Here is an 11,235-nt window from a genome sequence, read left to right on the forward strand (position 1 = left end):
CATATGTATGTGGGCGTATGATGATTGCGAACTGATCGCAACTAGTATTATTTTTCAATAAATGACCATATTTTTGACACATAAGGGAGTGTAACCCAATACGTAGAAAATAGGTGTCAACAAAAGCAATAATATCAAGCCCTTGCTACACCTACCGAAAAACGAATGATGCTACGGACTTGAAAGAGTAAGACTTTTAAATACATAAAGAATAATTCTATTTGCAGTCACTTACTACTGTATTTGTTTTACGTCGCGATTAATGATTTGATGTATGAGGCAATAAAAAATTACTATATTAATGTATCAAATCACTAATCGTCACGTGGAACGAGTACAGTAATGAAAGACTACAAATAACATTACTCATAAGTAATAATTAAATAGAATCATTTCTATCACTTTCCAGTATGCTAACCAACTTACCAAGACATCACTGGACAAATTTACTTATTAATTATTCAAAATAGGAAAAAATGTATCATGTAATTATGTCGGTTAAGACATGTCTAGCACAGCACTCCAAGATTAAGGAATGGTAATTAATTAACATTGTCTAATCCGATCTGCTTTGAGATGTTACACATTAAGCCATGTCTGGTCTCATTAAAATACTAATTCATTTTTTCTTTTCTTCTTATCAATCACACGTTCTATAATAAAATAATATTACACTTAATTTCAAAACTTTTTTTTCTTTTTTAATCACACATTTTTTAAATAAAAAATTATTCCAACCCATTAAAATTCCGAATAATGGGGGGTCAAACGAAGTCTAATATATACTATATATAAACGAGTGGATAGATGAGAAATATTTGGTTGTTGACTTTATCCTTTCATTTTTTATTTGAATAATGCTACATAATCTCACAGAGGTTGTAACCTCATTTTAAGTGGCACTAAATGATAGGTTAAATGAAAGGTGAAATTTAATGAGTCATTTAACTCCACGTATCATTCAATGTCATATTAGCGCCACCTAATCATTTAATGTCACATTAACGCTACCTAAACTGGGGTTGCAACATTTTTATTTGAATAATGCTACGTAGCCTTATTGGGGTTATAACCTTAATTTAGGTGGCGTTAGATGATATACTAAATGAAAGATGAAATTGAATGAGTTATTTAGCTTTACTTATCATTTAATGTCACATTAACGCTATCCAAATTGTGGTTGTTGGCGCTAGATAATAGGCTAAATGAAAGTTGAAATTAAATGAGTCGCGTAATTCCACCTATTATTTTAATATGTGGTTAAAATGTAAGAAATATAAAACTTATTTGAGAATGTATAGTTAAAAATAAGTGTGGAAGATAAGTGATATTTAATTAATAAAAATCAGACAAGGGCTAATTATCATTATTTTTTTTGACATGTACCAATTTCATATAAAAATTGTTTGTAAAAGATCGGCACGAAACCCCTTTCTTGGTAGCTTGGTGTAAGCAGCATATTAGCCCACTACGATCTACTTTTATGTTGGTTGTGACTAGCCTTGTTGGGTCGTGTGGAATTTTGACCTCATTATACATTTCTAATTTCGCAGTTCAAATAAATAAATTGCTTATTTGTTAAAAAGCTAGTTAAATTGGATTAAATTTCACTTTTGACTACACATTCAGAGCTTGTTTGGGAGTAATTTTGAGAATTGATTTTTTGACCGTTAGGAGAAAGGTGTGGTGCACCTGTGAGAGAAGAAGTCGAATATGACGGATGGAATAATGAAATAACGGTCAAAAAATTAATTTTTTGGACCAAAAAATCACTCCCAAATAGGCTGTCATTATATCCATGACTTTTATTCACTTTTCACCGCACATATTCGTGAGATCGATAAACTTTTATCAATTTTTAACAAGGTTTGAAGCCGAAGTTTTGCAGATACTCTTTTGCTCTAAAAATAAACACAAACGTAGGCACGTGCCTGGCATGGGTATATATAGAGGCAAAGGCAGTAGCTCTGCCACAGATAGCGAAAGCAGAAACCAACACGAAAAGAATGAGGCAATGCAAATGCAAGCCTTTTCCATTTTTTATTTCTGTAATTTCACTGTTCAATGCATTTCAGTTCTCTGAATCATTCAACTATGGGGAAGCCCTTTCCAAGAGTCTCCTATACTTCGAAGCACAGCGTTCCGGCCGCTTGCCGTACAACCAGAGAGTCACTTGGCGCCATCATTCCGGCCTCACCGACGGATTAGAACAGGGGGTCCGATCACTTAAAAATCCACATTTCAACATTCTTTGTGAATTTTTTTTATTGAAATTTGTGAATATGTGATCATTTTTGCTTAAACAGGTGGATGAGGTTTGTGAAGTTTATTGTGTGGTTTTTTGCTTGAAACTGGTGGATTTAGTTGGACATCACTATCATTATCCCACATTTGTGTGATGAAGCATTTATTGTAAAATTTTGGTCAAAATATGTGTAGTTTATTCATTATTGTGAGTGATTTTTGCTTGAAAGTGGTGGATTTGGTTGTATGTTACTCTGATTATTCACATTTATTTACTCTGTAATTTTGATTAGAATTCGTGAAGTTTATTATGTATGGTTTTTGCTTGAAACAGGTGGATTTGGTTGGTGGTTATTATGATGCTGGTGATAATGTTAAATTTGGTCTTCCAATGGCTTTTACCATTACAATGCTTTCATGGAGTGTTGTTGAGTACAGGGATCGGATTGTGGATGCAGGGGAATATCGCCATGCCCTCGAAGCTATCAAATGGGGAACCGATTATTTCATTAAAGCACATACTCATCCACATGTTCTTTGGGCTCAGGTAATTTAAAATTTTCTCTCTATTTGGGTGCTTTTTTGAAAATTTGAACAAAAGAAGCGCATTATATGCACGGCTGCCGACAATTTTCAAAAAGTGTGAACAATATCCTCCAATAATGCCAGAAAATGCTTTGAATTTTCGGTCTTAACAGTTTCTCCTCAATTTCTGCGTGGGTCCATTACTGCAGTGTCAGAAATTACTCGTAATTTTCGTGGTAATTTGGGGGCACAAAAGTGAATGACGTGATGATATTTTGCAGGTCGGTGATGGCGACACCGACCACCTCTGTTGGCAGCGGCCGGAGGATATGACGACTTCCCGGCGTGCTTACAAGGTGGATGAGGAGCACCCAGGCTCCGAAGTCGCCGGAGAAACGGCGGCGGCCATGGCGGCGGCGGCCATTGTGTTTAGGACAACAAACCCACATTACTCCCTCCTGCTTTTGGATCACGCACAACAAGTAAGTTAATTAGATTGTTAAGCAGCGAGACAAAGTAGAACTTTACCAAATTTAACAAGGGCTCAACGTAATCTGCTTTTTTGTGCACCAAAACTACTACTTAAGCATATTATAGGAAGTCTTATTAAATTGATGCATTTTTATAAAGTTCCTTAAAATATGCTAAATGGTTTCGTTCTAAAGCTTAGGTTGTTAGTTAAAAAATAAATTTATTTATTTAAATTTCAGTTTTCAAATGTATATCCACGTACAATTTTCATAACGAAGCCAAGAACTTGTTTATTCAAATTGTATCTTGTAACGCAATTTTAGTTATTATTATTGTGGCGTGTTGGTTAATGACGTTTGAATATAGCACTAGATAGTTCCCGTTTGGTTTTGGTAAAAAACAAGAATTTTTAGTAAAAGAAGGCATACTTCTTGTTTAAACGTACCATATGAGTACAGGTATAATTAATTCATTAAATTACGAGGATTTGTTATGCAGTTGTTCGAGTTTGGTGACAAGTATAGAGGAAAATACGACAACAGCATTGGAGTAGCAAAGGGATATTATACGTCGGTGAGCGGATACATGGATGAGTTGTTATGGGCAGCTGTGTGGCTATACAAAGCCACCGACAACCTATATTACTTGAATTATGTTATAGAGAATGCCGAGTCCTTTGGTGGGATCACTTGGGCCATCACAGAGTTCAGCTGGGACGTCAAGTATGCTGGTGTCCAAATCATAGCTGCAATGGTACAACCCTACTCTCTTTCTTGCGCATGGAAAAGTTTAATTTGGCCATTATGCATCCAATTTTAAGTGGGTAATTGCATGAAGTCTTTCTTTTGAACTTTTGCTGAAATTTATACTTGTTCACTGAACTTCATTTTATATCAAATACGTTTACTTCGTCCAATGTCTATTAGTCTGTTAGTTTAACTGAGTAAAAATACGGTGTGATAATCTAGTCGTTTAAAAAATAAATAAAAAATCTAACTATTGAATATGAAAAGAATGATCAAGTTGTAACAATCGAAATGAAGTACAGTGTGCATCGAAAAAATTTGGTGGAGTCCCATCATGCTGATGTTCAAAAATAAACCCCTTTGCAACCTTATTCATACCTGCATTTGCATTTGCACTTTACTTGCGATTGCACATGGCATAATGCAGTCCTGGAAAAGTTTAATTTGGGCAATATGGCATTTTTTATTCTATTTTGGTGTTATCTTCAATAATTATTTTTTAGAATCAGTGTATCTTGTAATAAAGATTCAACTATGAGATCCATGTCATAATTAACATTTATTCCAGTGGAACAAAAGGGACCCCTCTACAATCCACCCTCATAAATGGGTGGGTGTTGGGATTGGACTCACCTTCTATTCTGTCATCACCAGCCTCATAAGTACCAAATCACTTTCATTTTATACCTCAACTTTCAAATTAAAGGCATTTTCTTGATTGAAGTATAATTAGCGGGAGATTAATCATAAAAAGTAGTGACAAAAAGTGATCAAGTTTTGCCCTAAAAGAATCCAATGTAAAGCAATGACATGTTTCTTTATAATGGGACCGGACGATGCTAGCCATTGTTAAAAAAGAAAAAAGAAAATATTAAGATCCCACCAAACGTAATGTACCCTATTGTTCAATATTGTGCACATTTTCTAGATATTATTTGCTAAAAATCTATGTTTCCTTCTCTTGCAGTTGCCAGTAGAAGGAAAGAATGAAAAACAAAGCAAGATCCTCCAAGAATACCGTTCAAAGGCAGAATATTTCATATGTGCTTGCCTGAACAAAAACAATTCGACTAATGTACGACGCACCCCAGGTGGGCTCCTGTACACCCGCCAATGGAATAACATGCAGTACGTTTCCAGTGCATCATTTTTATTGACTGTCTACTCTGATTATCTTGAATCTACCAATCAAATAATCAGTTGTAATGGAGATCTAGTGGGTCCAAATGAGATCCTATCCCTTGTCAAATCCCAAGTAGACTACATTCTGGGTTCTAATCCTATGGGAGTGAGCTACTTGGTTGGCTATGGACCCGCCTATCCCTTGTGGGTGCACCATAGGGGTGCATCCATGGAATCATATAGAGAAAGCAAGGGCTTTGTAGGGTGCACTCAGGGATATGACAACTGGTTTGGACGTCAGGGTCCAAACCTGAATGTTCTTGCTGGAGCTCTGGTGGGTGGACCAGATAATACGGATGAATTCAGGGACAGAAGAGGGAATTTCATACAAACAGAAGCTTGCACGTACAATACAGCGCCGCTTGTTGGGGTTTTTGCCAAATTGAGTGTATTGAACACTAGTTTACCCCTGATTTCTTCCATTTAATTGTAAAGAAATTTGTTGGTGGGGGCAGGGTGTTGGCGGGGGGGAGCCAAAAAGTGGCTGTATTTCCATTTCAAAGATATTCTCATGTCGAGAAATACAAAAGTATGATATACTGAAGTTTTGAAAATGCAAGTTCTTTGCCTTCAAAGATGGCATTTGTGAAATTCTATATTGAAAAATACAAGCATCATTCGAAAGACATACCAAAATTCGGAAAGACTTTTGGAGTGGGCCGCATGGCCACTGAAAACTTCAGTAACTCCCATCATGCTTAGCTGAAAAAGAAATTGCTTATCTTAGAAACCAGCCACAAAAATGGAAAACATAAGAAAATAAAAACATTTGTTGTCATCCAATCTTCATAGCAAAATCATGGAACAGAGTTTCAAAATTTGACTTGCATATCCATAAACTGTGTCCTCAAAATAAAAAATTCACTTGAAAATTTGGAAAAAGCATGCATTTCTCACCGATCAATTCAATCTTCATATCAAAATCATGGAACAGAGTTTCAAAATTTAACTTGCATATCCATAAACTGCGTCCTCGAAAAAAACTCTCTTGAAAATTTGGAAAAAGCATGCATTTCTCACCGATCAACCAAAAATTGGGAGTTCTAGAACGACTACCTACCTCTTACCAACCAAGAAGTAAAAGCTTCAAAAGAGCCATCCTGATGTAGAGACCATTCTTTGCTTGTCTAAAATAGGCAGCCCTTGGATCCATGTCCACATCAACAGTAATCTAGATACATGCCAGGAAAAACATAGAGCAATTAGTGCCTGTTTTAGAAAACATTTCAACCTTTTTCTTATTTAACACTCTTACACCATCTAATCCACCTTTACGAAACATGCCATCAAGGGACACGAAGAAGAAATGAAGGCTTAAGAACAAGACAACAACAAACATGAGTCATAGAGCACCTCATCAAGCCTTGGCAGAGGATGCATCACAACTGCATGTTTCTGCATTACACCCAAGACATCCCGATCCACAATGTACTTGCCTCGAGCTTCTTCATATAGATCAACTCTCTCTCCAAATCTTTCTCGCTGGATTCGGGTTTGATATACCACGTCACATGTTGAAGCCACCTCCATGAGATCAGAACATTCTTCCCATTCAACTCCTGATGATGTCAGATGATCTTTTATATCATTCTGAAATAAGAGATGGAATATAAGTACTTCATATCTAAAATATGCTCCAAGTTTTATCAATCAAAAAGAAAGAAACAATTTGATACTTGCATCTGATTTTCTATTATTCCACTGAATGAATTCATTATGTCCATGTTGCTTCATTCACAATAACATTACACTTCAGACAGAAACTGGGGAGATAGTGAAACATAGGATATATACTTTCATTTTTACGACTTCAGGAGACACAAAGTAGATTTTAACGTCCTCATATTGCGCAAGTAGATACGCAAGCGAGCGAACCGTCCTTCCATAAGCAAGATCTCCAACAAGTCCAACTTTTATACCATCCAGTTTTCCTATCTCTCTTTGAATAGTATACACATCCAAGAGAGCCTGTTAATTTGCAGAGGAGAGAAGTATATAAATGACTTATAAAAAATGAACATACCACAAATGCCCAAACAAGGCCAGCACATTTACAAAATATATTATATAAACCTCCATTTGAAACATAAGAAAATGCAGACAAGCTTAAAGGATTCATTAGACAACCTGAGTCGGATGCTGCCCAGGGCCATCCCCCGCATTAATAATGGGAACACTGGCTGTTGCTGCTGCTTTTCTGGCAGCACCACTTTCAAAATGTCTTAACACAATTATATCAGAGTATCCTTCAATTGTTCTTATGGTATCTGGATATCAATCTGAGATTAGAACCAAGGGTTATACACAAAATTTTAAGTACCAACGCAAAGACTACCTTCCAATGTCTCCCCTTTTGCCGCTGAGGAGAATTCTCGTGCATTCTCTGTAGTCAAAACTTCCCCACCTAAACGTTTCATAGCAGACTCAAATGAAAGCCTAGTTCTAGTCGAGGGCTCATAAAAAAGAGTGGCCATTAGATACCCCTTGAGAATTTGACTTCTGGCTGAGTTCTTCTCGATCTTTTCCATCTCAAGAGCCACTTCAAAAATTGCACTGAGAGTATTTCTGTCAAATTGCTGAGCTTCAATAACATCTTCAAGTTGAAACTTATTTCCCACTGAATATGAAGGTTTCATGTCAACCTCCAGCGCACTGCACTGGACTTTATTCTTGAGTGACAGCCTTCCTAGACCAGAGGCAACTAGTTTGTCATTAGGTAATTCCCATGAATGTGGCATGTCAGCAGATACACGCATGGACAGACAGCGAACTGTTTCTTTAAAGCAACCGGTCTGATAGTGGCAAATAATCCCACCAAAGTTCTTTGTTGCCTCTGGAACAACTGAACTTCCATTCAAAGTCCATGTAGAAAATGCAGAAGATGATGCCATAGAGAAAATAGAACAACCTGATGGAAAAAAGGAAAAAAAAAAGAAAAAGAATCTCTTCTAGAATCAAAAATAAAAAATGATAATACGAGCAAAACAATTCAGAAAAGAGGAAAACAGATACAATGCCGAACTAATAAATTTTCTCTTAAGAATACAACTATCAACAAACTTGCCCCCATTTTCTTTCATTTTTTTCTCTCTCTTATTTTCAACCACACAATCTTCTATAAAATAATATACACGTAAATCGAAAACTTTTCATTCTTTTGACCACACATTCTTCAAAAAAACACTATTTCAAACATTAAAATTTGGAAAAAATGGGAGCCATAAATGTTATTTTATGTGAATCCTTTTTCAAACATTTCAATCCATTCGTACATTGTCAGATCTACTGCAAAATCCAAATCAACTAGAACCTTAGTAACCTCATATGACAGTTATAGTCTATCCCTCGCTTTCTAACTAGTTCGATTGCTTCAATCTTATGAACATAATTCTCTATGTGTCTACCAAGATATTCCCCAAACACCTATGCCAAAGTAGAAACCAACACAACGAGACAGGGATCCTATAACACTCCTGAAATTTTATGGTACTTTCGATGGCAATAGAGGCCCTTGGATATTCAAGGTAGGTTATTTCTTGAAATATCCCTGATTGCCGAATGTTCACATCAATAAAGTGTGAAGCACAGTTTGGTTGAACTTCCAGTTAGCCAAATGTATGAACTCATTCTTGCTAACCAACTTATCAATTTAAATTTACTAAAACCCTATTAAGAGCCCAACAAGCTCAAACGAGTTATTCAATCCCCAGGAGTCCCATTTTTTCTCAAATGAACCACCATCTTACAAAGGCAAATTAAGGTAAAATAGAACTTAGCTTATATATGAAAACAATAATCAAGACTATTCCTCCTCTCTCTCAGCAAGATTACCGTTTAAGATGGATTCCAAAACTCAATATCAACGACCACAGGGAAACGAAATGAGGCAAATGAATCGAAATTATAATGATTGATTAAAGAAATATATATAGATAAAAACAGAGATATATGCGTAAATAATTCATACAGAAAAACACCCATTACGATGTAAGCAACAGAGAAGAATTACCCGCACAGAGAAGCCAAATTTACTTGAATAGCAAATTAATACGGAAAAAGGCAATGTGGATTATTCAGAAGTAGGGTGGAGGCGGAGAAGTTTTAAGTTCAAATAGGGAAGGGCTTTTGAAATATCCAAACGGTCCCCTTCCATCTTTCGCGTAAAAATCGCTGTAAAGCTAAAAGCGCGTGTGCTCTTGCACGATTTCAATAGACTTATTAAAATAAGCTCTACTCTAATTAAAAAATAGTGTAATTTTTTTAAAATTTTATTTTATTTTATGCAATTGTTAATGAGATTCATAACGTGTTTGATAGTCGGCTAATTTTTAGAAAAAATAAAGTACAATCTTTAGAGGACTCAAAATGACCTGTAGCAAAATAAGCCCCCGTTTGGATTAAATGAAAATGCGTGGAATATTATTTTTTGAAAAAATGAGTAGCTGAAAAAGGAAAATTTTTTGATTTATATTCACGATTTTACTCTTTTCTTTAACCACATATATCATGGAATTCCCTGATTTATAATCTCCTAAGGCATTTTCAAACAAAGGCTTTAATATACTTTAAAAAAAAATATCTCTACCTCATACTATATCTAACTCATGATTGATACGGATTAAAATCAAGATTTTAATTCGAGTTAAAGTCAATAATTAATTTTAACCAGACATCTTTATGGGATCCTTAATTTCTCGACTACATATTTCATTAACTTTTATTAAAATCTAATAATAATCTGATTTTAATTCCACCAAACATTACCTAATTATTTTCTCAAAACACCCTTGCATGGACACTTCGAAACTCTTCCAACACATCCAATGTCCAAGACAAGTGTACCTGCATGTTCAAACACTCGTGTCATGAGAGCTAAACAAGACTAATGCCTGATGCCATAATTAGGTCTATACATATGCACATATGCTACGTTCGTCTAAAACTATTAGTAATTATTTAAGAAGAATAATATCGAATCTTACTATTTATGAAATGCGTAATTAAAATTGAAATTTGATCGATCAACGAAGACTAAATTCATGCATCGTAGCGTTGGTGACCTAATCAACTAGACATTAATATAACCATGTCAACTTGAATTCAGTTGAATTGAGATAGAAGCAGCAGCGTCTATAAAATTCCAATTTCTCAACTACATATGGAATGCTCAGAATCAAACTTCTTTCTATACATATAGCAAAAATGGCGAAATCAGGAGGAGGACTCAATCGACCGGCCAATGAATTAAGCTCCGACCTCGAAAACGTGCTATTGGACACCAATTTGCTGTAAGTATTATGCCCTAGGTCCAATCGACTTTGGACATAAATACTTTTATATATAATTAATGCAATTAAATGGCAGATCTATTATTTAATTAATAGACAATTAAATAAATAATAGAGTCCGTAGATTCAAATATTTGTAATTTGTTAATCACAAGGAGTTGTGATTGTGAGATACAAATTACATCAGATTGAATCTTAAATCATCCGTGGTCGTAAGTAATAACGAGATACGGATATCGTTATTACGGATAGACCATCACGTGTGGCATTTCTTACTTGTGAAGTAAGTAGCTGATCTCACAAGTTAAAGTGTGGTGACACTTAAATGAACACGTGGATGTTTGTTATAGAACAAAACATTGGAGACCCGTCGAGAGATTCCACATGGATAACTATCTGAGTGTCGGTGGTTAATCTCTAACGTTCGGTAGTGAAATTGGTCCTTTGACTTGAGGTCGTCATGGTACCTTATATGAGGACAGTCATACTTTGGCGGTGTCGGATGTTGCTCTGAAAAGGGCCGCTAATACGACATCGTTCGGGTATGTCAAGAATCGTATGAAGGTTGTGATTGATCAATAAAGGATTCGTCACTCTTAGATAGTAGGAGATTATGATCTGTGTTTCATTCAATTAAGTCAATGATGAAATCCTTGGCCAAGATGTACTCATAAGTCGAAAATGAGTTTTCGATTCATATTGACTTAATAGTGGAGTGAAAGATATGATCGATGATCAAGATTGACACAACTCCATATCTCGTAATTGATCGGATCATA

General features: G+C 35.5%; 2 protein-coding genes and 1 pseudogene across 3 annotated transcripts; 2 read left to right on the top strand and 1 right to left on the bottom strand.

The window, feature by feature from the left end:
* The first annotated feature begins 1,889 nt into the window (after positions 1 to 1,889).
* LOC111374207 (endoglucanase 11-like) lies at positions 1,890 to 5,667 on the top strand. Its single transcript, XM_022996851.1, has 5 exons — positions 1,890 to 2,216; positions 2,579 to 2,791; positions 3,051 to 3,251; positions 3,739 to 3,993; positions 4,954 to 5,667. Exons 1-5 carry the CDS (start codon positions 2,007 to 2,009, stop codon positions 5,593 to 5,595), a joined length of 1,521 nt encoding a protein of 506 aa, XP_022852619.1. The 5' UTR covers positions 1,890 to 2,006; the 3' UTR covers positions 5,596 to 5,667.
* Positions 5,638 to 9,275, bottom strand: LOC111374208 (aspartate carbamoyltransferase 1, chloroplastic-like). 2 transcript variants are annotated; one of them, XM_022996852.1, is made up of 7 exons: positions 9,178 to 9,275; positions 7,504 to 8,076; positions 7,296 to 7,435; positions 6,963 to 7,136; positions 6,522 to 6,758; positions 6,229 to 6,339; positions 5,638 to 5,870 (listed from the first exon to the last, which is right to left on the bottom strand). In XM_022996852.1, exons 2-6 carry the CDS (start codon positions 8,057 to 8,059, stop codon positions 6,232 to 6,234), a joined length of 1,215 nt encoding a protein of 404 aa, XP_022852620.1. In that variant the 5' UTR covers positions 8,060 to 8,076; positions 9,178 to 9,275; the 3' UTR covers positions 5,638 to 5,870; positions 6,229 to 6,231. The 2 variants fall into 2 exon arrangements, with proteins under 2 accessions (XP_022852620.1, XP_022852621.1); XM_022996853.1 differs by lacking the exon at positions 6,963 to 7,136.
* An 885-nt stretch (positions 9,276 to 10,160) lies between these two features.
* The window catches only part of LOC111374173, a 6,200-nt pseudogene continuing 5,125 nt past the window's right edge, over positions 10,161 to 11,235 (top strand).

This window comes from Olea europaea, unplaced genomic scaffold (genome assembly GCF_002742605.1).
Source record: "Olea europaea var. sylvestris unplaced genomic scaffold, O_europaea_v1 scaffold1216, whole genome shotgun sequence".
Lineage (NCBI taxonomy): Eukaryota > Viridiplantae > Streptophyta > Magnoliopsida > Lamiales > Oleaceae > Olea > Olea europaea.